The sequence below is a fragment of the Salarias fasciatus genome, chromosome 9, assembly GCF_902148845.1.
Source record: "Salarias fasciatus chromosome 9, fSalaFa1.1, whole genome shotgun sequence".
In the NCBI taxonomy this organism is placed as follows: domain Eukaryota; kingdom Metazoa; phylum Chordata; class Actinopteri; order Blenniiformes; family Blenniidae; genus Salarias; species Salarias fasciatus.
In genome coordinates, this window is record NC_043753.1 from 9973759 (window position 1) to 10001616 (window position 27858).

The window sequence follows — 27858 nt, forward strand, 5'->3', positions numbered from 1 at the left end:
AACAAGAAAACTCCACAGAAAGACATTCTGTAAAATGTATACATATAATTTTCAAACGAAACGTGATTTTTTTTGGACAAAAACAGGAAACCCAGCCATTATTGATGAGAACCGACGCTGGCCGTTGCAGTTCCACGTTGTTTGAATTGACCTGATGGAGGAGTTTATCCGGGGAAACTCTCAGTTCTGTCTTTTCTCAATGGCAAGTCACAGTAAAGACACGGAACGCACGTGTGCTTGGAAAGCGACAGGAAACACCGCAGATGCACCGTCCACATGACAGCACACCTCCTGCGTCCATTTAACACACGCTTGACTTGTAAAATAAGCAACTCAGAGTTTTCAACGCCCTTGGAAAGTTAACTTTATTTCCTATTAATAGCCCGAGATGAAAAACCAATTATTTCCCAGCATAGCTCTCTCTCGTTAAGTTGTGAATGCTCCTTATCGCGTGTGTGTTTCGCCATGTTCCTCCTTGTTTTCACATGTCACCCAGGTTGCAGACTTTCCTGTGAGTTTTCAAAGGACTGTTTTTTTTTTGTTTTTTTTTTTAGGTGAGATTTTCAGGTTAAACTCTGATTTCCATTGTGTTGTGGCATCAGGAAAATGAATTACAGCCAGCGCCGCGCGGCAGCAGGTGTGATGTTTTTGAGTTTCAATTTAGCAGCTGATAATCAAACAGCAGCAGGCGGTGGAGGTGATGCTGGGAGGAAACCGCGTACAGACGAGCGCAGGGAGGTGTGAACTCGTTTGCCTCTGGTTCATACAATTGGTTCAAGTCGGTTCGGAGGGTTTTCCTTTAAAGCGGTCCACAGAAACAAGCGTGAGCGTAGAAAAGCACAGAGAAACCAAGCAGGCTGGAGACAGAACGTGATGGTTAAAAGGATGACATATTAAATGTTTTATAAAACATGACAAAATATTGCAAAGCAGCAACAATTAAAGGATTAAAAAACAAATTTTAGATTTTTAATCCTTTTTGTGCATTGCTATTATGCTTTCTTGGCATGCTTTGCTTTAAGTGTTTATCACCACAGCTGTTTTAAAGGTGCTGTAGGCAGGATTTTGCTAGTCAACGCTAATTTTTCTGTGTTTTCTTTGGATTAAATGTTAGAGTATCCATTGATAATCCTTTAGGAGTGTAGCATAAGTGCACTACCGCGAGGGCGCAGCGTTTCCATCTGTCTCTGTTCTGAGCTGAAAAGGAATCTCGACAGCTCCAGGTATCTTTGACCAATCAGAAGAGCCCCTGAGGCTCTAACCGTCATTGGTCGAGGGTCGTTCGTCGCACGTTCTTGTGGGAGGGGCTTAACTTGCGTGAGGGCGTGATGTCAGAGAAAACAGGACAGGATTGGCTGTGCTGGGTTTCAAATGGCCATCTTAGATGGGTCAAATCGCCATCTTGCTTAGGTAACCCTAAGCAAGATGGCGGAGATGCGGAATCCTGCCTACAGCACCTTTAAAAGCCCTGAGATTAATTTGAACTGTTCTATGTTGAAGAATAATGGAGCTGTCATCTAGTGTTTACTGCCGGTGCTGCATGTTAGCCGGTTAGGTACAAGTGTGTATAATCACGTCGTTTTTTTGTATATATGTTGGTATAAATTAAAAATGCTGCGATCTACTGTACTTTAAAATATTTGCACCTAAAAATGTATAATATTTATGATACAGCGTGTACATTTTTGCAAGTTTTACATATTTATTAATACATTGTTCAAATTATTCATACAACACTTTTTGTTTTTTTTTAATTTTGAGAGAAGTTTTTTTTAAGATCAAGTCAGGGAAATAACCATCAACCAGTCCGCGTTGATGTTGCATCTCACCTTCAAACTCCCATATAAAATGGGAAAGTACAAAAAAAGTAATATTGTATTATTAGTGCTTTCTGTTTTGCTATTTTGGTCTGTCCTTTATAAAAAAAAACAAAAACAAAAAACAAACAATCAAATCCTGAGATAAATGACTTTTTTTTGGTTAAAAGAACAGTTTCTGTCTGAGTTTCATTCTCATTCTCCCTATTTTTGGTTATTATTGAGCATAGTCAGAGTAAAGGAACATCTCAGGATGATTAGAATAAAAAAATGTCTTATTTTTCTCATTATGATTGTCAAAAGTGTTGAGGTGTTATGTAAAGAAGCTCGGAGCTAAGTTATACCTCCCTGCACTCTTATCTCTTTGAATTAAAGGGACTTTTTGATGTTTCTCTATTCACACTCTGAAAACTTCACGGATTTCATAAGTTCTGAAGTACAAAAATATCTAACATACAGGGCACGCATGAAATGTATCCACGAGCGGTAAATTTGTAGTAATCCACTTCAACTTTCTTCTGTCTTGTACGAAACACCCAAAACCCAAACCCGATGCTCCTCCTTTGTGTGGAAACACGAGTATCTCTGCGACTCGGAGCTCGGTATCAAGCTCAAAGAAAGCCAACGTCCTTATCTGTCGCCAACAGCGGAAAATCTACCCGGGAGCGGCGTCGCAGAGTGGGCTGTCGTTGAATGGGTCATAAGATCTCTGCACTGACACCTCGCACTCCGTCGGGTATTATGAGAAGTTGACGGGGAACCGAGGGCGAGGCTTGTGACAATGCCTCTTTGAACGCGGCCGGTTTTCAACGGAGCTCAAAGCAAACGTAACGAGATCCAAGCAGCCGGGAGAGGAGGCGAGGGAGACGTCGGAGAAAGAAGGGGGGAAGACAGAAATGGATTACTGCGGAAACAGAAAAACAAATACTGCCAAGAATATCTGTGCACCTGCTCTGCATGTACTCATTTCAGTCGCTTCACGCTTTGTTTGGACATCTTATTGAAATCTCTTGGAGGCTACAGATGTTTGCTGGGTGATTTGTTCCTGTTGCCGACTGAGGACCCAAACTTTCTGAAGGTCTGTACACGTGCTAAAGAATCATTCTGGCTCATTTTGTTGTGATTCCAGTTGACTTTCTCCGAGTTTAGACTGTAAGAAGCACTGCTTCATGGCTCTTTCTGTAACTTGAACTGCAATTGTGAACTTTCCATTCAGAATTTTGACTCCAACCTTCTGTGTTTGTTGCAATGCAGCAGAAGTTCAGATGTTGATGGCTCGTCAGTGTGTTAAAAGGGCAATTATCTGGCTGATATCCCAATGTTTAAAAGTGCAGTTTGTGCAATAAGGTCACTTTTGACCACTGGGTGGCAGCAGTGAGCTCCCTCTGAGTTTGCAGTTCAAATTTCCTGTTTTTATCTGTGTCCTTGTGGTAAAAAAATGGAACTACACAACCACTCAGGTCATAACTAACTGCTTCGATTGTTAACTATCGAAAGACAACTTTAGAATACAGACCGAATGAGTTAGTGACAGTTCAGGGTTCTGAAAGGCCGAGGAACACTTTCCAATCTCTGATAATGAAGCCAAGCACTGATGGAGGCGTCCAGTCCTCCCAGCATACAAACAGCAGGAGTCGGCGTCAAACATGCTTCAGACTGATATCTCAAACCTTTTTTTTTGGGATTGTTTCTAAAAAAAAAAAAAAAAAAAAAAAAAAACCAGACTCCCTCTCAGGTTTCAGATATTCTAATACACCCTGAGAAGCCAAACGCAGGTGGATACACACCTTCAGAATGAGTTTTCTTTGACAGGTGTGAATTAAATTTTGTCAACCTGAGCAGGAAAAGCCTCTGGCTACTGAATGTTAGTTGATAATGTAAGTAAGTGCAGAAGTTGGTCATTTCCATAATTTTCAGGGGGTTATCACTACTGACTACTCCAGTTTTTTCTTTTTCTTTTTCCGGCCACTTATAGAGAAAGTACAGCAGAAAGGTGCTTTACAATCTCAGCTGCTTTTAGTCTGTTTCTTTCATCTTTACTACTCGAATGAATTTACTCTCAAGCAGGTTTCTACTGTAGCAGCTCATATATTTTGACCTGCAACGACAAATTAGAGAGACATATTATAACGTTATACATATAGTTATGTCTGCATCTTCATGGATTTCAGTTGGGCAACTATTTAAAATCAACATGAAAAATGTAAATCTTTAAGTGTAAAACTCATCTAAGTGGAATGAAATTGTCATCAGATATCCTCAAAAGCTTTCGCAAACAAAATGTTTCCGCCTAAAAAAAATAGACTGGATTCTTGCAAAAATGTGTCACTTTCAGAAAAGTGACATTTCATAACTTTCATGAACTGATCACGGCTATTCATAAGAATTAAGTGAACAGTTAAACTTGTTATCTTGACCCCATTTATCTTTACAGTGATTTTGTCTCTTCTTCAAAGGTTTTTGGGAAGACTTTCCTCAAAGCGTTTTTAGTCTTACACTGTAAATTCTAACAAGTTAACTTTACTCAAACGAATCTAGGAAACCGATTACCTTGGGAAATTTAAGTAAAGGAACTTAACTGTGTCAAGTAGAGTGAAATTATCATACCTGAGTGAGCTGCTTCTTTTAAAGTTGTGAGCACTGAAAGCATCTGAGTAACGTTAACTTCCAACCAAGTATTTTTAATTAAAATTCCTTGAGTCGAATTGATATATTCCACCAAACTAATTCTCGCACGGTCTGGGGATCAAACCCATGACCTTCTGATTTTAAGGCAAGAGCACTAACTGCTCTGCCGACTCCACCGCTGATGAGAAGACACATGGACTTCAGTGTGTGAGCAGTACTTAATACTACATAAAATGCACTTCATGTACCTTAGATCAGCTTACTTAAAAATAATAACTCCCAAAAATAGCTTTATGAAAACCATTATTTATTTATTTTGTGTGTGTGTGTGTGTGTGTGTGTGTTCGTATTTGCAAACAGCAACAACAGTCATCAGAGGTCAACTTTGGCTGAAACGTTCCGGATTAAAGCATGGTGGCTTTACAAGAACTTCTCCAACACAATGTCTACATCGGGAGTCCGTACTTTCAAATTACAAACAAAAGCTGGAATCAAGGCCAGCCTGTCGTTTTGGGGCTGTCTGCACCGCTTCAACAGCTTGCATGTTAATGCCTCGTTCTTCTTCGTTGGTAAACGCGCGCCAAGCGGAAATGGTCACAAACTGCGCCACACACTCAGAAGAGTCAAGTAAATATCACTGAGTGGAACAAGTAAGCGTGGAAAAAGAAATTCAGCAGAAATTCAGTTGAATATACTATTTACACCTAAGTCATGTCAATGTTTGCATTTTCAGTGCAAATGTAAACTTGTTGCTCCTGCTCTGTTTATTCTCAAATCTGCATCTTTGCTCTTTGTTTGGACATTTCACTTCTGTTGGACGCTCATGAAGCGAGCAAATCAAGCAAATACCTCGCTGGCTGACTTTTGGCCCACACTGAAAGGGCTTTGAATGTTTTTGTTTTTTTTTTTTTTCCCACTCATCCAAACTGAAGATCCAAGTCTTACAGTTAAGTACTTCCAGTTTACACAAGCCTGTCAAACTTTCTCTTAACAAGGTTACTTCAGTCCAGGCTGTGGTTGCACTTCCCTGATTGGCTGATCGTGAAATGGAGACAAATAAGGAGTTTTCAGGGGGTTAGGTGGAGCTTACAAGGAAATTCAAACTTTGAAATGGATTTTGTCTTGTATTAATTCTGAGCTGTCTCAGTTGAGAAAAAACAAAGAGAGAGAAATGTGAAACGTTAAAATGTATCCATCACCTGGACACAAATACGACCCTTCGAATAATCACACTGCTCACTATTTGATACGTAAACAACACGCCGGCTGCGGACGCTCCCCTGCTTCCAGCTGAGCGTGGATCAATTCATGTAGATTCAAAGTGCAAAATTAGCCGACATACGAGAGCGCTAAAAACAAGGCAATCTCATTTGAGGACCATTATTTCAAAAACCTTGGGTCAGGTAGTCTTCAATCACTGCAGAATTGCGCAAAGAGGTGGGAGTAATGGGGATTTAATCTGAGAACCAACAGCTCATTTCCCCCTCCTGGGACCTGCAGCAGATTAATGCGGCCATGCTAGATGTTGTAGATTGGCTTGATGTGATTTGCTGAAAACCCCTCATTCGTCTCCATCACGCTGTGGTCATGCCGTAGCAAGACTGTGTAGTGGTTCGTCCTCTCGCCTCACAGCGACCGGACCCGAATCTGACTTTTTTTGTGCGGAGTTTGCATGTTCTCATTGTGCATGAGTAGGCTTCCCACTGCCATGCAAAAATGTGTTAAAGTATTTTAGATCATTTTTAGTAGTAGGACTCCATTCATCCATTTTTGTTCCTTCTTAGTCTGTGCGGCTCTGGGTCTCTCCTGAACGACTGAACCCGTCACTTTATCTTCAGGAGGTAGCACTCGGTTCGGGACGGAAAAAAAAAAGCATTAATTGCAATATATGAATGAATAAACACACTTACATATGTGTCTACAAAATTCTGATTTTTTTTTCTCATTTAAGTCTAACAGTATGAATAACTCCATGTTCATATGTCCATCATGCACTTGCCCATTGGATGAAGTGCTTTAAACACAGTAGTTTGATGTCTGTGAGTTTCCAGCATTGGTATAATATGGTAGAATGAGAGAAGGGAGGAGAATAGGAAACTATTACACAAACGGTTTCTGTCACTAGGAAATAGAGTCGTCGAGCTGCCGCTAACTCGCTGTTAACTCCCAGCACATTCCTTTGACCTCTCTTTTTCACCCACTCACCTTCGGTTAAACTAAAGCTCTGTCAAACACACCCCGATCCAGCTCTTTCACAAACCTACGGAAGCAATCTTCAACCTTTCATTTCTATAAACAGGATTATTAAGGCTGGACGCTGAACGCTGCCGGGTCACGGCGGTGCGATCTAAAGGACTTGAATTGAAAGGAACTTTCTCAAAGGCACTGACTAACATGTGACCGTGCTGCTTTGTGTTAGCTTGATGATGGATAGCAGCTACTCCAAGGTGCTCATTACCTTTTGTCCAGTGTTAGCAGAGATGGACTCTGCGACCCTAAGTCGGATATAAAGGGTATCCAGGATGGATAAACGCTATGCTGCTCCCTTATGATACTGCGGACAGGTCAATCATTTATATTCTGCCTATACTGCGTCTTCCACTCACCTGCAAGCTAATGAACAGGCGTGCATCTCCTCTGACCTCTCCAGTATAAAAACCTTCATCTTCTTATGGGAGATGACAAGTCAACAGTCAACATAATCACATCAGCTTATTAATAGATCCTGACTCACCTCACACATCATCCTCGCGTTTTCTCACTGTCAAGTGGGAACAAACGCTTGCAGTGCGCAGAGACGCAGAGCATGGTAGAACTCTGAGTAAATTCCCTGTGAAGGACTGGAGGAGCTTTCCTGGGACGCAGCAGCCTGGCCCTGCCACTAAAGGTAATGGGGTCAGACAGCTGCACATTAGTTGTGGATCATCTGCTTTGACAATGCCGCTGATCTCAGTGGGTGACGGCATCGCAGAGCGGAGCGGAGCGCCGTACCTGTACCTGCCAGGCATTTCTGTACTCGCTGCAGAGCGAGGGCAGCGATCTGAGTGCCTTTTCTTCCCTCACTTCCCAGGTAACGCTTCACGCCTGGCGGACTCGCACAGACGTCCGCGCTCTCTGCGTGCGAGGGGGGTTGGCAGGTTTTGGATTCATGCAAAAAAACGCAGCGAAGCAGGTGCGAACACGCTCTCTTATCACAAGCTTCCGAGTGTACACGCTGTAATATTCAGCACCTCCTTCTCGCGGCCTTTGTTAGAACCGCTCAACTCCCGGGGAGATGGGAGGTCAGGCCATTCATTTCACAGAAACAAGAGCGGATCAGACCGAGAGAGCCGCATCTCCCCACGGCTCCCCATTCGAACAAGACAAACACGAGGCCCGTAATTAAAGATGTAACAAAAGCTCTGTCAATTGTTTCTGCACTCATCTCCGCCGGCGCGTCGCCTCGCATTACGACACAATGCTTAGTCTGCCGTGTGCCCGGACTCAAGGCTGCAAGCTGAGGTTCAGATGCCCTCACATCGTCTTGGCTCGGAAAAAAGAGGAACAAAAAAAAATCTCATCTGCTCCAGCTCCTGTTTTTCTTTTGTTTTAAGCTTCATAATATCAGCGGAGGAGATAATGAAATCCTTCAGTGCTCATAGTGATTTATATTGCATGACTGAGCAGGTAGGGATTTGGCGTCTCGCTCAAGGACGCCTTGACAGCGCACATGGCTGTTTGATGGACGTGTGCCGGGTGGAGAGGGAATTGAACCTGTGAGCAGATTTGATTTCTTTTCTGCTACCAGCATCTCTCAGAGACAGAGCGGCTCTGAGGGCAGGAATAATCTTATTGATAAAGTTGAAACTCAGTAAGCAGAGTGAAGGAACCGCAGTGTTTGTGAGGTAACTTAGAGCAGGCGGTGTTTCCGGTTGACGGCGGACCGCTCCGACTGTCAGCCAGTGTCTGACGGAGGTGTTCAGTTGGGATTTGGTAAATTAATTGGGAGTTAAATGAACTGCGGGGTTACTGAACTCTCATCATGCTTCACATAAGCCTCATTAAATATGTTGACTTAGTTTAAAGTTAAATTGAAAAAAGAGGAGAAGATCTGGTCCTATAAAGGAGCTGATCGTCTATGGCAAGATTTTAAGGTTAAAAAAAAAAACATGCAACATTTGACAACTGATTTTAAGTAAACAATAAACTGACCAGACCTTTGAATGCAGAATTTTCCATCAATGCTTCAAACCTGTGTGATTTGACCTACCAACGGTGGAGTCTACATAGGAAATCCTTCAGCGGTTCACTGCATTCGCTGGGTCACTTCCTCCAGCGATGAACTCTAAAATAGTCTGACACTAACTGATATTCTGCTCCAAATACCTCATGTCACGCTGACTTTCCGGCTACACCGTCGCCACCGAATTTGCAGATGTCAATTCGGTGAATGTGGAGGTGTCACATTATCCCGTTCTCTGCATAAGGAATGAATTCTGGTTTAATTTTCCCGCAGACAATGCCCAGATCAGCCCCAGAAGTGTCACATCTTCACAAACTCATTCACAGCGGTGGCGGCGGCGGCGGTGACGGCAATTAATTGTGACTTAAGGAGCCTCCGCCTGCTTTCTTCTACGTTCATCAATACCAAATGTTTCCACAATCTTAGGACAGTTTTTGTCAGCTCTGTAAATTAGGTATTAAGAATTTTCCTTTGCTCTCTCTCACCGTCTATCCAGCAAACGCACACACAAAAAAAGAAAAAAGCCCTCTTCTTTAGAAATAAGTGATGGTGACGCTTCCCTCCGACGCCTCCGGATTCAGCAGTCCCGAATCCCGCTCTGCTGTGGAGCTGAGCGCAGCAGTCGAGTCATTAGAGCAGTCAGAGAGGAATGATTTCAGATCAGTCTGTCACCAACCCCTGGGTTCCTACCCCAGAGTCCTATTAATAGGGACATTATTAAATCAGCTAGAAAAACAGGTGCCAGAATTTCCTGCAAATCAAGCAGCCACTTAAACCGTTGTTTGATTCCCGCTCTCCCTCATTCTTCTGCTTCTGCTCCTCTTTCATCTACTGGATGAGGCTCGGTTTGCAGCTACGCGGTAAATAGAGAGCTCAGGATACAATATATTCATCGTGCGAGATTCAAAAGTTCACACGTCAACACACCTGTTGAGGAGCCGGATGAAGAGGCGAGGGCGCCTTTGGAAATGTGCACCGCTGTTCCTAATTCAAGAGTGCAACTTTAGAACAGTCTCTGGTTTGGCGTCTGTTCTGGAGTCTCTGATTTCATGGCTGGTTAGTGGATCCCACTCTCTCCCTGTCAGATCAACCCTCCTCCATCATGTCAGGTTCTCGTGTCGTGTTTAACGCTAATGTTGCTTGTGTGTGCACTCCGATGTGGGTGGGTACACACACACACACACACACACACACACACACACACACACACAGTTGTGTACCTGTTACTCAGTGACACCGTAAAGTCACCAACATGCGAGTTCTCAGCATAATCACTAAGTGCGGATATGGAAAAAGTTGCATTCTTTGGTAAAAGGGTTCATGGCTACAGTCCAAAACGTCTCTGACCTCCGGATGGCGTGTTTGTACGGAAAAAAGAAAAAAAAAAGCAAGTTTCCGAGACCCAGGACCTTCTGAGACGATCGGGTCCTTTCGAGCTTTTAGTTGCCAGGTGACAGAGGAGGAAATATTATCCCCCGTACGATCTGACGGCACGTGTCGCTTCAGACCTTGAGAGCTTGACTCCAGGTGGAGGCAGGTCTTCATCACTACTGTAATTGTTTTTTTTCACGCACTGGTGGTTAACGGGCTCAACAAACAGCTCCATCTCGGCAGCGAGTTTGAGGATAATGAAACAAATAATGCGCCCTCTCCTCCTGTGTTTGGGTATTATTGTGTTCATTTAGATGGAAAAAGCCGAACTTTTCATGCAAGTAGTTTTAAAAGGAGCCGCTGGTTTCACTGCTGCGATAAGCCAGATTTATTCCAGAGGAGAGGAGAGTTGGTGATGGTGTTCTTTAAACCCCCGCTGAACTATTCCTCTCTCTGATCACTGGATCAGTGTGGAACTACAAACACACAGAAACCAACAAAGGAGACATTTATCCGGTGTGTGTTTGTTTCTGGTTAGCTGCGGCCGCCTGCGCACACACTCCTCGCATACCAAACATGTAATGGAGCGCGCTCGCTCCCCCTAATTGTTATTCTATTGACTCGACGGAGAGGGGGGTAGGGACTCTGACTTGGCTAAACCTGCTGATATGAGACGCGTGCGCCGGCTGCTGAGCTCCAGCCCCTTCTGAACCGGAGAAATTAATCCAATCGGTTAAATAAGTTCAGGGGAAAAGCCGCAAAGTTCGCAAATGCTGCTCTGCGGTGCAGAGGTGCTCACAGTCCTGACTCGAGTTCAAGTATGGAATCGTCTTGAGAAAAAAAGTGAGCGAAAGTACATATTTGGTACTTTTTTGACTTTAAACATTTTTTTTTTGTGTACTTAAATAAGTAAGTTAATGAATCCGATCTGTGTCACTGCAAATGATTTCGCCGCGTTATCCGGATCAGTCACATACCACCACGGCCAACAGTGTTCATTTTTCCTTCTACATGACTCAAAAGTATTAGAAGTACTTTGAACACAACGAGGATAACTGTTACCAACAGGTGCTTTGATTTATACTGTGTAACTGAATCATCCTCAGAGCTTAAAACAAGAAACAAGCCCGTTTGAAGAAGATAAAAGTAAAGATATCTGTCTTCACATAAAGGGTGGAAAAAAAAAAAACTTCTAAACTAAAGAAACTTAAAAGTATGTACTGTCCTACTGTAATAAAGTAGAAATACAGTATGTCTCCAGATTGACTGCAGTGTGAGTTAAAATCCTTTGGAAGTGGCTGCTCTGTTTCATTTGGAGGAATATGTTTTGTTTTCTTCTTACTAAATTCATTTTGTTGGTTTACATGTAAATAATTGAGCAGGAGTAACATTGCAGACAGCAAACATTCATAATTCAGGCCTTTCATGTTCAGTGTGCGGCTCGCCGCTCGGATCGGCGGCGACGTATGTGAGCGCCCTTAATTTCTACTTCAAAAGCCTTTCAATGCCAGATTCGCAGATGAGGGTCACGGGGACGGAGCCGAGTGGAGGTTATGGGTAATGACAGAGCAGGGAGGGGGTAAATATCAGAGGAAGGCGCGTCGCGCCGTTCCTGAGGTTTTGGCGGTCCCGCTGCTCCGAGGCCCCCGCGTCTCCTCGGCTCCTGTCAGCTCATCAAGGCCGAGTCCCTGCCTATCCCCGATGGAACGCCGCATCAAACAGCCCGGGGAGCCTTTCATCCCGAACAGAATGCCGCCTCTTGTCACAGCGGAGGCTCGGCGGCACACGGATGGCGGAGTTTAACGCGGCGGAGTGAAAGTCGACACCCTGCCGAGGTGGCACAGCTCGAGACACGAGGGGAGCGAGGCGGAAAGGTCACCGGGAGAAACGGGGATCTGAGACCAAAAAGCTGGAACCAAGGAGCAGCCACTTAATGTCAGGATTCACTCTTTCGACCCTGTGCCAATTCTGACGTCTCACAATTAAGGTCAAACATCTTATTTTGGTCTTTTCCACCAATTACCGCAAAGGTTACTACTGCTCAACTTCTGTACACAAATCCTCCTCCACGTGTGAGTGTGTGCGAGTGTGTGAGTGTGTGTGAGTGCGCCTCCCTCGACAACAACGCAACGGCTTCCCCACGTAATTTCCTTTTGTTTCGACCCGTAGCCAAAATCAGACATGAAAAGGCTCGACTGCACACCCCAAAGACACAGAAGAGCTCTTTGTACTCAGGCTTGTTCTGCTCCATGCCATTTTTAATCTCGGGCAGAAGGGAAGAGAGCTGCTCCTCTTATCTTAGATGACATGGAGGCTTTGCTCCCTCTCTCCGGAGCTCTCTCATCTCCTTCTTCTGAAACCTAACCCTCTTTCATGCCTTCCCCTGGTGGTGGTTGTGGTGGCGAAGCGATACGCCAAATGAGAGTGGCTGGATTTTTGTTTAGGTTATTCCCTCTGAAGGCTGCTACGTGATAAGTGTGAGGGTAAAGAAGCGGAGCATTACCTTCCCCGCGCAATGTTTTTCATCAAGTCTGGCGCACCGAACTGTTGTCATTATTTTTAATTGCCTATTTGTTGCACAGCACTATTAGGAGCTTATTTAACTTCCAATCTTGGGTGAAGCAGGTCAGGGGTGTTTATTCAGCTCTCTCTGGTTCCACACTTTCCCAAATGTTGATACGAAAAGAGTAGTGTTCAAATAAATTCAAGGGTTTTTTTTTTGTGGAAATGGTGGAGATGAATTAGTCGGGAAACGTTTGTGTTGCTCATCACAATAGCTTGAGTAAGAGTGCCGGACAAGACTTGCCAGCTTTTTTTCCTGGTGGTAAAATGAGGTACTGCAACAAAAACCTTCACATCATATTTCGCTTCTGTTCAGTTTTGTTCTGTTCCAATTTTTCTAATTTCCAGACACACTTATTCCTGTCTTTCTTTCATATGTTGTCCCTATAAAATGTAACATTTAAAGACACTTCATCATTCGCATTCATTGCTGATTGACTGGAAAGAGCAACAAGTAATGTTTAGGCTGTTTTCATGCAGATCTTTGCCAAAAGTTTGGTTTGAAAAAAAAAAAAGCATCTGGATGTTTTTCTCCATGTAATCATTAGCATTGTGAGCTAAATGCTCAACTTGCCTTTTAGCAGTCAGTTGTTACCTAAAGAACTATCACACTCATGTCAGATACTGTGAGATCTCCTGGAAGGGACCACAGCGTTTAGTTGGGCATGGTGAAAATGTTACGTTTGTTTCGCGTTGTACATTAGCTGAATGTTGAAAACTTCACTTTGTGTTGTTCGATTCGGTAACCAAAAACATTTCAACCATGATATCATGTGTGAAGACGAAAACTAACACTGCACAACAGACAATGAAGTTACCAAACATCACTATGAGAAAAGGAACACAGCAACAAGGTGTTGTCGCAGGGCTGATTAATAGATACAACAGGGAAACTGCATGTAAGCCTAACAGCCATGAAATGTGCTTTCCCCATGAGAGTTAGGAGCACCTCGTGTAAAAGGTTCTCAGAGGTGACAGAACAAGTCACGGCTCTTATAGAGTTAAAGCCAGAACTCTGAAGGGAAGGCGGACTCGGTCCGACGGGTGAAAGCACCGTGTCCTCATCACATCCCGCGTATCACCGCAAATCCAAAGTCAGTCCACAACCAGAACACAACTGTATCCAATCTATTGCTACGGCGGATCTGGGCCTTTGTGACGAAGCCCCCCCCCCCGAAGGGACTTGTTTTCCAGACGTCCACCGCCGGATCACACAGGAGCCTTTCCATAAAGCACTATGGCTTCAATTCGTTCTGCCAATTACGATCTTCTGCTCCGTCACGGTGATGGAAGGTGCTGTTCAGCGGGCCTGAAAGCCACCGTCTCCTCGGCCCGGCCCGACAAAGAGGGAGGCTCTTTTGACTGGGACTGGGGGTCCAGTCAAGCATTCGCTAACAGATTGACTGGGGCGCTAACCAGTCAGGTCTTCAAAGGGACAAAGACAGGGAGGGGTAGAGGGGAGGAGGAAGGGGGGTGGCGGTGAAGAAGAATGACCTGCCAAATGAGAAAGAAGACATATTGAAAGGGACAGAGTGGGAGAGAGCGAAAACATATTGAACCGACGGAGAAGTACAACCTTTTGACCATCTGGCTCGGCGGGTGACAACAGCCTTCATCTGTATTTTTAGAGGCGTACAACACACCAAATTACTCTGTCAGGAAGATTAAGGAGAGTCAAAGGGCTTTCGAGTGGAAGGAGGGAAAAGGAAAAAAAAAAAAAGAGCAAAGTTATCCCGTTGGGGTGACGAACACGGTAGAGAAACTTTCGCCAGCATCCTCGTGGAGCTCCATCACTTTATTTCGTCTCTAAATGCATTTCAGACACAGCTCAGCCCGGGTAATGAAAAAAATACCAAATAGGAACCCAGGCAGCAGGAGCCCACAACGCTCTCTGTGTAATATATTCTCATTTCTGTTTAAACATGGTTGGGTACATCTCCAATATGATTTCACTTCCCCCCACCGTCCGTCTCCTCCTGAGGAAGAATCTGCGCGAGCCTCCAGTCTGAAAAGCTCCTTTTTGCTGCATTAATTCCATGATTGCTTAAATGAAACACTGCTATTTTCCCCGCCCGGCGCTAAACAGGGATCACATCTCCGTGACCATGACTAATCTTCCGCTGCTCTTATTGTGCGTGCTGGCGTGCGCCTAATTTTTCGGGATCTTTTTGCCAATTTGGAAAACTAATTGCTTTGACTCTGACCAGGCAAGCGGCGGAATATAACACAGCTTAAAGCTTCATCTTTTATGCCCATAAACCCCCCCTCCAGCACATCCAGACCCTTGTACAACATCGACTCATTAAAATGCATTAGGGCAGGTCCCTGGCTGTATGTTGGAAGGTGATGCTCTTTACTTTTTTTTTTCCTGCTTGGTTGGTCGGTGATCCTTCGCCCATGGCAATCTCCACTTTTACTCGCCACTTTATTCACTTGCAAATACCCCCGGGGATGAGATGGGTCGCCTTTGTGGATGCATGCCGGAGCATTTCCCTCCACCTCCTCTCACTCCTGCCTGATTTTGCACCCCTTCCTCCCTGCTGTCAATCCCTCCCCTCCCTCTTTTTTTTTTTTTTTTTCCTGTCTCCAACCTCATCCCCGCATCCACATGCCCGGGGTTTGTAGATTGCTGGATTACCGCCCGAGCCGGGGGGAGGTCGTCCCACTGATTGTAAAGAGAGGGACAATTGGTCCTTTAGTCTGATTGGGTCTCCAGATAGGCAACAGCCTGGATGAGAGTGTGCAGACAGGCATGAGAGGCAGAGAGCAGCGGTGACAGAGCAGAGGCAGCACAAGAAGATATATATTTATTTATATACAGACGAGAGGGAGGAAGAGCGAGAGAGAGAGCGAGAGAGAGGGGGAAACTTTACAAAGAGGCCAGCGAGAGAGAGAGAGTGAGAGAGCACGAGTGAGCGTGGACTCAAGGTGACTTTAGGGAAACTGATGCACTGCAGGCAGCAGCTTTCACAACTTTTACAAGGGAAATTTAGCAAGCGTGCAGAGAAAGGAAGAACAAAGAGATAAGAGAAGAAGAGTATTTTCCACATAAGGAGGAATAAAGTTTGGAGAGAGAAAAAAAAAAGGTAAGTCATGGATTTCCTCCTCTTCTTTTTTTTTTTTTTTTTAAAGCATTTATTTTTTGACTTTCACCGGTCACGTTTTGAACAGTGCCGATAAGAAATGCCAGCGAGGCTTTCAAGGTGTAAACAGGTTCCAGCGAGCAACTCGGTTCCAGAGTGACTTGGGATTTGTCAGCTGATGAAAGTGACACGAGGAGGAGAAATGTGATAGTCCATGGTGGGTTTGGTTGGCTTTTTTTTTTTTTTTTTTTTAATGGTGTTAATTGATAAGCGGGGTTTACAGAAACAGGCATGTCCGCCTGTCAGAGCAGGTCACGGTGAATTTTCAAAGTGGGAGGAAAGGATGGATTCTGGCAGGTTCGAAACTTTCTGAGGCTTCAGCGCTCGACTTCAAACGCGCTGAAGGGGAGGAACGCCTGTTTGCCGACCTTTGTTTTCTATTCAGACCTATGTTCTCATCTTTCCAGATGATTTTTTTTCCCCCTGCTTTCCTGCTATCAATCGCATTAAGCCGTCACCTGGCAAACAAGAAGGCAGACCGCCTGACATGCGAGACTCTTCTCGCACGTTACGAGCCAGCTGCTGTCAGCGAGGGGATTTTCTCAAAGATTGTGCCCCCGCAGCAGTAACACCTTTCAGGTTTTTTCCTCGAGGGCACTCGCAGGTTACGGCGTCTCCAATGACATTTCCAGGGGACCATCAGGAAGCGGGAGTCTCTTCCCCTCATTTCCAGATGAAATTCAAAAAGTGATTACAGGCTGGCGATTAATTTGAATGGATCCGTCCCCAAGACGCCGCCGTTTAATTTGCGACACTGATTGCAAACTTTTCCAGACGATGCTCATGCGTGGTGACATCATTTCCACGCGCCAGTAGCTGGGATGAATGCCAGTTTGTGTGATTTAATTTCTCCATAAATGACAAGGCTCCTTTTATGGCCTCCACCGGGCGGGAGATGAATGAAGAGAATGTGCGTCGGGGAAGGAAGGAGGGAGGCGGAAGGGAGGGAGGGATGGGATGACGGAAAAAAGTTGGATACAGATGTTGAAAAGTACTGAGATACAGAAATGAGGGAAAGTCAATTGAGGGGTTTTTTGTTTTAATTCAAAGGGGAACTCTGATACAGCCGAGCAGGGGAAACTCTGCGGAGGAATAGAGCCGGTTGATGGTTCAATCCTTCATTTCTGCCCGCCTTTGGGCAGGACACTGAACCCCAAATTGCCCACAAAGGATTTCAAACGCCTTGCAAGACAAATCACTGGCGTGCGAGTGTGTGCTAAAGCAGCCATGGGACCGCTGAAGGAGTGAAAACGAGGTACATATGTAAAGTCCGCGGAGGATCTTTCCGACGCTGGAACAAAGGCAGATAGAAAGCCGAAAGGAGGGGACGGGTAATTAAAAACACCTTACAGCCAGGGAGCAGCGGGGAGGGAGGGAGCGACGGAGGGCGGGGTGGAGTCGCTGGTTGCGGCGTGCACAGCTGCACGGGGCACGAAGCCCGGGGAGCTCCCCACAATTAGAGAGGCAGGTTCAAAGCCTGCCCCCATGCCAGCATCTCTGTCCCTGGGGGGGCCAGGGGTAGAGGAACGAGGACGAATAGAGGGTAGACGCCGCGCGCGCGCACACTGTTAACTTAAATTCATACCAACACACACAACTGTGTGATCTTGAGAGAGTTGGGCCAGAGTACACACCTCCCTCCGCCCGATGCTGCCTTTGAAGGCTGCCATCTCGCCCTGCGAGCCAGCTGAGGAAACTGGGTCCTTGCTGCAGGCGGTGACGGCACAGACACCACCCGCCTCCTCTTTTTTTTTGCTTCAGAAATCCACAGGACCTGGTCATTTCATCCACACATAAAACACACCACTGAGGAGAATGGGTGCTGCTTATTAAAAAGCCAGAGCGGCGGTGGAGTCGCAATTCAATTATGTGTAAATAAGTAAATAAACATTAGCAATGAGAAATTAAAGAAACGACGCTCGCTTGAGAAATGTGGCCCGTCACGGTCGGCGCCCGGGCCTGGGAAGTGGAATTAGATTCAAGAGGAGGAAAAAAAAATAAAACTTGCACAGCTTATTGTGTGCGGCTTATTGAAAGACACTTTTTCTAATGCCGATTGCTTCTGCATCCCAAAATAAAATAAAAAAAAATAGTGCATTGGAGCAGCTCGGGTCAGAGATGCATGGAGCCTCAACTCCATCCGTCGCTTCTCCACCGTGCAAAATCAATTGTGGTTAACAAATTGGCCGTGACGTTTCACCCTGCCGGGGTGGGAGGGACCAGTTTTCATGGATCCACCCAGTTTTTTAAAAGAACCTTTTCCACATTGTGGGAGGCCTCCTTTTTAGACTCGAGGTGAGCCAAGTGCGGACATGGCCACTGTGAAATTAACATTAATAAAGCTTCACATAGCACCTAAACAGGGCCAAGGCATGCTAATGCGCCACACACTGAGCCAGCGCTGGGGAAGCAGGACGGTGGAAACGGAGGTCTGACAGCACTGACTGGACAGTGGATCATGGAGCTAATCATATTGTGGCATGTGTGTCGTCTGTTTAAAGGATGCAGTGCAGTGAACTCTCGTCTATACTGCGAATGTCAAATTACCAAAATTCACAGTACGGAATTGCATTACCAAAGCACCAACATTGATCCCTGTAATTTCCACCTCTCGTGAGTCATCTGGACATTTGTATGCTTCAGTCTGCATGGCCCTCATCAATGCAAAAGTTGCAACAAAAATGCAAAAGCTACTGCAAAAATCTGAAACTGCACAAGTGCAAAAGTCACAAATGACTCAAAGTTGTGTGGCTTCTTTCTTGACTTTTGCATTTGTCATGTAGCTTATGTAACTTCTTTTGGTTTGCCTGTTTTGGCCACCATAGACCAAACTGGCACTGATATTAGTGGACAAATCCAAAAGTGAAATGGGTGAATATATCAGTTCAGATTATTGCTTGTTTGTGTATTTGGAAAGCTTGTTTATTTCCCTTCAAATGGTGCCACATTTGTAAAGAACATGCTCTTGGGCAGTATTATGTGGGCTGCACACATGAATTGGCCAGATCGTTTCCAATTTCTAAGAGGTTTTTTTTCTTTGCTGTAATTCGATTGCGATTAAAAGGAGTTTTTTGGGGTTTTCTCTTTGCCTAATTTGGGGCAGTAGCGACTCATTAAGCTGAACAGGTGGAGCTACAGATTCATTTCTGCCTGTCACTCATCTCGCGGCAGTCGCTTCCAGTTTGTTTCCCCTCCGCTGGAGGTAAACACTCACCCCATCTCGCTCACGTACAAACCGTTTGATACAGTCTTTTGTTGTCGGATCGCAGTCACTGGAGCAGCAGGTGGACTCGGAGTGCGATGATACAACAATATGGCCCATCATTTTCCCACGCCAGCTGCTCCCCCTGACAATCACCGTCTCCTCTACTGTCACTCAATTCCTCCCCACACAAACACCTTCCTCTCCAGGGTTGTCTTGCATTTTAAAACAAAAACTGGACAAATTGAAGATTCATATCCCTGTCTTTTTTTCTTTTTTTTTTTGCCATTCCTAATTTTCTTCCATTTGTATGCTGGGGTTTCTGTTATACCGTCCTCTCAATGTAATTTAGCAATCTTATCTCATGCATGTGTTTGATTTTGCATGACAGTGAGGAGCCAGAGATGACAAAGTGATTCAAGGCTTTGTCTGCACTGAGATCGCACATAGCAAAATAAAACAGAAGTTCAATAAATACGGAGTCTGAAGTAGACTTTGAAAGCTACCCACTGATTTAGTATATGGATGCGAGTGAGCAAGTCCACCTGAGCTCGATCTCGTTGTAATCTTTTTTGACAACACAGAGCTTGGAGGAGGTGATCATGGCTCGGAGACAAAAAAAATATGGACTGATATAAACTACCTTGTAAAGAAGCAGATATTGCAGAGGTCAAAGAAAGACCAGAACCTCGAGCAGACCTGGGAAACTACTAGTACGTTTGGTGATATTGGCTGTGTCCATCAGATTTTGGCTTCACTGTAATGGCAAATTGGATCCCCTAAAAAATGGCATCAACTGGTGTGATTTGCCTTCTTTGGCATCAGTTCCTAACCTGGGATTCAAGACCCCGGCTCTTGGTGCTTGTATCCACAGTGAAACCCTCGATCCTTGATCATTCATTCTGATTTAGTTTTACACCCTTGCGCCTTTTTTAAAGTCACTTCTATCCAAATGAAATATGTTGGGAAGTGTTAGAGTGACGAGAGCCTCGTTTATTTCACCATTCATAGTGTGAAAAACGACTCTAAATAGAAAAAAATACACCCTCACTGGATTTCTTTAAGAGATCTGACAACCCTTTTCACTTCTGAGTGCCACTTACCAACAGTATTATGATCAAGCATGGTGTGAAGGTTCTCATGAATTAAAAGCATCATTCTGGAGCTCTATCAAAGTGAGTAAGACAATGTAAAAAGCTCCACAAGTAGCCGCCGCTAGTTTGGAAGCAACAGCTAAAAAAAGACCCGTTCCATCAAAACATACGTGAAAAAAGAAACGCTTGAGGAGGGTAAAGCTAATGTGGATCAAAAACTGTGGAGGAATGTTTCATCCCGGTGGGAAAATACCTCCTGGCCTTAAGTCTGGCAAAGCTTTTTCATATGATTGCACCTCATCCCTTCATCCCTTCATCTCCCGGTAGCCGCTGTCCGCCCCTCGCAGCCTGCGCGGCAACCGCCAGCTGCTGCTTAACTTAAACAAGTGGAAACGCCATAAGATTAAGCAGGAGAGAGATGTGTGAGATGTTTTGCCAGCACAATTGCGTTGCGTGTCACCTCATTAGTCGCGACAAAACGGGGGCAGAGAGCCCCGCGGGTGCGAGCCGTGACCTCCGGGGGGGGCGGAGCCGAGAGCGAGGGGGAGCTCATTTGACTTCATAATGGCAACCAGGCGGCTTGAATAGGCAGAAAAGAGGGGAGCAGCGAGGTCAAGTGTCAGCCGTCCTGCCAAGCGGCCCTCCTCGCGGGGGGGCTTGGCTCAAACACACGCATTGGGTGCGACGCAGCCACGCCTCCCACCCGTCTCCCGGCTTTTGTGCCTCTTCAACAATGATTAACTGAGTTTGGGGATTCCGAGAGAGTCCGCGGCCACACAATGCTCCCTCTCTCTCGCTTACAATAACATAATGGAGTCAACTCGCGAGTCAAACAGTCTGTCTTTCTTCCGCCACGCAAACTTTCCCTTTCCTCCTGCCGTGACAGCCTCCCTCCTCTTTCTCCGCTTTCTGACCATAAACCCCTCCGTCTTCCCTCAACACCCTCCCAGCTCATTAATGCAGGAGCGCACAGATGCAGGCTTCCTCTTAATGCATTAAAAAAGAAAAAAAATGCAGATGGGAAGAGGTGCCTGGACGCTGCATGCAAAAAGGTATTGATCAAGTACCGATCGATAGCATAAAAAGCATCTCCTGAAAAAAAAAAAATAAAAAAAATAAAAGATTTGACCTCAACCGTCTTAAAGCTTCCCTGTGATGCTGGTATCAAACGGAGGGAGGTGGTGTTTAGTGGCATGAACATTCAGACGAGACCACGGGGGCCATGGAAAACCTGCGATATGGAAGTGAGAGCGAGAGCGAGGGAGGGGGGGAAAAAAAACACACACAGCACACTTGTAATGAGCGGTGTGCAGCACTGAAGGGAGCTTGTACAACATGGTGTGAGTAAAGCTGAGCTGTGGTGTTAACAGAAACACTACAATCTGAGAACATCACACCCCCGAGCCTTTAACAGGAGGCGTGAAGGAGCTCACCTCTCCACATGATGGGGAGGAAAACCAGAGTGTGGTTACACTCGTACATTATAGATTTCTTTCACTTTTCTTCCTGATGCCAAATACCTGACTGTCTGAAATTGGAGGGAAAAGAAAGAAACAAGTGCAGCTTTTCTTCTCTAGATCAAGACGTGCAGCTACACTTCATTTAACACGGTTAAATCCCAGTTAAATGCAATTTCTTTACAGAAACAACCAGTGTCAGTTCACGGCCTGCCATGTGAACCACATTGTTTTCAGCATTTCTGCCATTGCTGTGTAAACGGACAGCGTTTTCAGAAAGAGTTTTCAAATTGTTTTAAAGTAATTAGAGAGAGAATTGTGAGTTTGAACATATGGAAGCATTGATTTCACATTAAAAATGTTTTAGATTGACATTCTCCCGATTTCAAATCAAGATATCAAATCCTCCCCTCTTCCTCCTCCTCCATGCGACCTCGGCAGAGGTACAGGACGAACCCTCTCGTTCGGTCAGGATGAGGCTCACACACACTCCGCTCATTACAGCTCGACAAAAACTCAGTTGTGCAGGGATAATCTGGAGGCAGATGACAAAAAGAGTGACTATTTGTCGTCGACGGGTCTCCTGCAGCGCCACAGCACACGGCATAAAGCCCCGTCTCATCCTGTCCTCTTCTTTCTCCTCTTCCAGGACAGCAGCGAGAGAACCAGCTGCACCGGTGGAGGGATTAAACACAGAGGAAAAGTCTCTTTAAAAAAAAACATACACAGCTCACAATGGGAGTGGGATTGCATCGTCCTGGCGTTGTCGGCGCCTTGCTCCCTGCGGTCCTGGGCGTTTTGACCTTCCTGCCTCTCGGCCTCCTGGGTAACCCCTCGGAGGGAGGAGAGCCAGCGGGCTCGGCGCTGCTGCAGAGGGTGAAGCGAGGCTGGGTGTGGAATCAGTTCTTTGTCCTGGAGGAGTATACCGGACTGGAGCCGCTCTACATCGGAAAGGTCAGTGTTACAGCCGCACTGCACGAGCACGCCCGCACATACACACACATACACACACACACACACGTGGAAGTGAAATGCTGACCTTTCCTCTGAATGTACAGCAGCTGATAACCTCAATGTAGGTGTTGCAAACCCACGCTACAGGGAAGCTCTGCAGCCCAGAGGTTATATGTATCTCGTTGTGAGCCGAGCACACGGATGGAAAAAAAAAAAAGTGCATCATGGGTAGGCAGAAGCAAATTAAAAGGAAAAAAAAAATCCCAATTTAATCCCTGGATGCACTACAAGCTAAGACGGCCTCTCTTGTGGCCACTTTGAACCGCAGCCAGACAGCAGTGATTGAGTCAATTGACTCGAACCGAAGCTGCGCTCGGCCTCGCCTCCCTTCAGAGGCACAGGCGCATCTGCAACACCACTGACGGGCTCTGAAGAGAGCAGGCGAGGGCCGCTCACAAAAGAGCGCTCTGGCTGATGAAGCGAATTGAACAGCCGATCGATGATTGTGAGGCCAATCAGAGACACAACAGAAAGCCCAGCTTTGTGAATCGTGAAGCTTTCATACAAAACGGCGCAGATTCCAAAAATGATCAATGATGCTCCCGATTTCATCAGTTCAACTCAAGTAAACATGCTAAAAAAAAGAAAAAAAAAACCACACCAAAACAAAAGCTGTCCTTCTAAAGCAGCGCTGTAGTTTGACCAATTTCAAACTGCGTTAAAAACAAGTGCGAGACAGGGCTCCTCAAGGTGGCGCTGCACATCTCGAATGGGGGTGGAGCAGGAGGGGGATGGTCAGGGGGATGCCTTTTCTCACCTTCCAATTAAAACAATCCTGATAAAAACAGTCAAAACTCTGATTTTTAGAACATATTAGTGGAATAGAGATGAATTAAAAAGGCACACGGTGTGATTCAAGGCCTTCGAAGGTGGAGGGTTGATTCCCCCAGTCGCCCCAAGACCTTGGAAACCCATGCGTCAGGCAATATTTAATATCCTTAGTATTAACGCTATAGCTTACCCAACATTTGTCCACAGGGGAAATAAGCAGCTCCTCCAATATGCAATTACGATCAGCGCTTATGATAATTGAGGTGTTGATAAAAATGTCACACCCTTGTTAACCTGCTGTACACATGCATACAAAACAGAGACAAGACAAAGCTCAACAAACGATTGTTGACATTTTCTGAATGGGAACATCCTTGTTCGTTAGGAAGTGGCCTTCCTGTATTGAGATGCTGCATTTTAGTGGTTCTGTTTATAAGTGGGTGTGTCCATTGATAGTCATCTTCAAGTGAGTTTGGTTTTACATTGATATATACGTACATGCTAAACTTCAAGTAGCAGATATTTTAGAAAACGTGCACCGACATGAAACAAGAGTCCTGGGAAAACTGTCGGTGGGAAAAAAAGAGGGTCATTTCTGCTTCTGTGGTCTGAAAAATTCCTTGCAGTCACTGTGGCGCATTCAGCTCCTCTTTCCCATTTCTTTACAGCTGCTTTTCACTCTAATTTTTCCAGGCTGAATGGAGTAAATGATTCTGACAGGCTGGGCTGCTACCCAGAGAGCCACTCTCGGCAAAAAGAAAGACCATTGTTGGACATGACAAAGCTGGAGAGAGGCGTCCTGTAAGCCTCCCTCTTTAGATTCCTTCCCCTCAGCTCAACCCGCCTCGCCCGTCCTCTGTCGGGCAACTTAGTATTCAGAGCCGCCGGGATGCCGGCAGGTTTGGGCTTTGAGACGGAGCAGGTAATTGATAGCCTGAGTGTCAAACTTCTCTCACGAGCTGGGGAGGACAGGAAAGGGGGATCAGAGCGGGGAAAAGGCGGATTGAGGCGGAGGAAACGTTCAGATGTATCACCGCCGAACACGGAGCTGAAGCCGACAATCAGGTGTTGATTAGAAGGAAATCTATTCTGGGCCGAGTCCGGGCGGGCGCGCTGTCCGGAGAGATAGGAGAGGCTGGTATTGTGTGCAGCTCAGCAATGAGAGGTATTGTGAAGACCGCCGCCGCTGAACTACCACCGGCATAACAAGAAGAAGTTTTCAGGCTTCTTTTAAAGCCGTCTGTGGCTCAGACCTCGGCTCCCATCAGACTTATCGGTCTTAGACTCCGAAAGGCCATCGGCTAAAAGAGTGTTTTCAAATCTAAAGCTGTGCTGCGCGCTCGCCACACACGCCTGTTGATTACATATGAGACGGACGCGTCGATGGAAGCATTAATTTCACTCGGCCGGCGTGACGGCACGGAGCACTCGTGCACCGAGGCCCCTCCAAGTACAAAGTAAAGACTGATTGCACATCAACAGGCTGGCATTTGCACTCACGGGCCACAAAAGGCTTCTGATTGCACTGCAAGGGTCCATGGCAACAAACAGGCTGAAAGCAGTGATTACATGTGTGCTTACTGCTACTGTATTAAGGCACAAGTTAAAAAAAAAACAAAACAGAGCACCTCCGGTTCATATACTAACAAAGGTCGCATTTCAAGTTAAATATTTGCTTTTTTTTTTTAGCAATTCAAATAAAGTTTAAAAAAAAAAATCAAACAAGTTACATTAAATATCATTTAAACCATTTAAGCCATTTCTGAAAAGACAATGACGTCCACATTCAACAAGCAGAGCTGCATTAGAGCCGTATTTTATACATTCGCCAGGTTTTAAAGGGTCAGGAAGTACAATTATTATTAGCATGTTATTTAGTAATCATACTGTATATTCTCCTAATTTAGTTAAAAAAGTACATATTTGCATTTAAAGGGTCTGTATCGTGCTTTTTTAGCTAGTCCAAACCCTAGTATAGGCATTAACATGGTAATAGTTTATTTTTGGCGCTAAGGAAAAGTCATTTTGTGTGAAATAAAAGACTTTCTGGGGCTAATTCTGAAACCCGGAAGAGAAAACGCTCTGTTTCACTGAAAATCCCGCCTCTCAACCTGTGGACTTTAACTGACAGCGAACTTCAACCAATCGGAGCTTCAAAACAAATACGTCACACGTTAGCTTCTCTAAGGGTTAGCTTTAACTCTTTAGCTCTAGCTTCTCTACACGCAAAGACACGCGAAAACGTCTTTTCCTGTTAGAAACTCACCAAGCGCAGACCCTTCAGACTCGTGCTCTTGCTTGACAGGCGATGGTTAAAGTTTATCTCCGTAATCGGAGACACAAAAAGCGGCAACGCCGATTGCCGAATTGCAGTGACGCACTTTCAGAAATGTAATTACGCATTTAGTACATACAGTAAAACATGTTTTGCAGCTCCAGTCAAATTTTATTTAGCGAAAACTTTCGTCCCTTAAAACATCTGACGGAGCGAAGCAACAGGAGACTTGTTACTGCGCTGAGCAGAACTCTCGCACTAAATCTGGAGCCTCACTTTTATTCCTCTGCTCCTCAGTGAGAGCAGCACATGTTTACTTGGATGGAGATCATGCGTCGGACTTGGACTCGCTGCTTTGTTTGACATCAAAGATGTGTTTGGTTGTCATGTGTGTGTGTGTGTTTGTGTGCTTGTGCATTGTTCTAAAGCTGTTGGCCGTGACCTGATTTAACACCCTCCACAGCATTTCACTGCCCTGATAAGCCTGGACTCTGTTACATTCCTCTATTTCTTTTTATAACACGTTTGAGCTGCTGTGACTTTTGTTGTTGCAGGTTTCAAAGGAAAGCGCTGCAGGCACGAGTCCTGAATCATATCAATTAAAATGTCGGCGCTTAAGGTGGATGTGTTTGTATTGAACGTCTCTGCAAGTTGACCTCGTTCTCTCAATCTGACTGAATCTCGAAAGCTGAGATGTCTGTTAACAGTGTGATCTCGACTCGTCAGATTTTCCTGTTTGTGGACCAAACTGCTCTTGTAGAAGAAATGTTTTCAAGTGGAAACAACTTTTGTTGTATTTCAGGTGTCCGTTCATACAGAGTCAGAGCTCCTGGAAATACAATTTCTTGAGAACGGCTCCCAAGGTGGAACTTTTAGGAAAGTCTGACTTTGTTATCGCAGCAAAACTGAACAGAAACGCCACTGTCTGGAAATGCTCGGGCTCCATCCTAAGTCGATGGCAGCAGTGCTGCTACCATGTGAACCATGGCTGTACCGAATAGTTCCGCATGTGTGTGAGTAAACGGACAATAACAACAATGGCAGCCTTCAGAGTCATGGCTCCCAGTTACTATTCTCCTGGGACTTGGCAGTTTTAGAGCTGAATGTAAATGCAATCCAACTTTGTCATCTGTCCTTTTAAATGTCTGCGTATTCGCTATTGTTAATGCTTATAGCACATCGTTCTTTGTGTGTGGTTTCATTATGAATGTGCCTGGATTGCAATTACATAATTTCCCTTCTATCTTTTAAGTTTACTTTTTTTGTTGTTGTTTTTTCCCCAATTCATCTAACGTGTATATTTTTCAAAAATCTACTTTACTGAATAGTTTCTTTTCCGCTTTCCTGTAGCCCATACGTCTCCTCTCACAGGTTCCACAGCCATTTGATCCAGTGTGGTTTGTTTTTGTTGAGCTTCTCCGAATGAAAGGCAGTGAAACGTCTGATCATCAGAAAGATTCAGTTCAAACATGAGACACAGCTTTCTACTTCTCCACAGGAAAACATTACACCTGGAACCAGGCTGGATGTCATTACATAACATACATACAGACAGCATCATTTCTATTTTAGATGTTTTGCAGCAGTTTTCCATTTTGTTTTGGGCAGTGTTTGTAGATGACAGTGAGGAGGTTCATTTATGAAGTGAGAAAGGAAAGAGGATAGATCAGAGAGATGTGATTAGAAGAAGTTGCTGCACACTTTTTTCCGTTTTTTAATAACCTTATGAAAGAAGAACTGAACCCATTCGAACAATGGAACAAATGCACATTAAGGTATGTGTAGCATGTGTATCAATTTTCTTTATTCCACTATATTGTTTGTTATTATGGCTCACACAATAAACCAAGAACAGTTTCTGCATCAACCATAAAAATTCTTTCCACCATTCGGTTATCTACACAGCGAATGCTGCAAAAATCATTTTGTGAGTTCCTAGCCAGGTTGGATTATTTTAATAGTGGATTTCTTGTCACAGTAGTGACTGATTGGACTCAAGAGCTTTTATATCCATGGTGCAGTTTAAAGGCTTCCTTTCCACCTATTAAAAGTAACCTTTTAATTGTTACCTGTGAAAGCCATTCATTCACGGCACTTATTATTGCCTGTGAAGTTTTTTTTTTTTTTCCTTTGATACAACAATCATTTCAGGAACGTCTTGCAAATGATCACCATACACACTGAAACACAGAATGCTGCTTACATGTAAAGCCACCAGTTTGTTTTCAAAAAGTTTGACCTTAGGAGCCGTTTAGCATTCTCACTTGAAAACATTGTCTTGAAGTCACAATTGTGAGAGTGA

At 44.8% G+C, this 27858-nt stretch overlaps 1 protein-coding gene across 1 annotated transcript in view; it reads left to right on the top strand.

Moving 5' to 3' along the window:
- Positions 1–27858, top strand: part of LOC115394379 (cadherin-20-like) — an 81616-nt gene that overhangs the window by 35056 nt on the left and 18702 nt on the right. Inside the window, exon 2 of the mRNA XM_030099683.1 lies at positions 22146–22450. Within this exon, the coding sequence (XP_029955543.1) occupies positions 22232–22450 (219 nt within the window). The 5' untranslated portion in view covers positions 22146–22231. The remainder of the gene's footprint in view (positions 1–22145; positions 22451–27858) is intronic.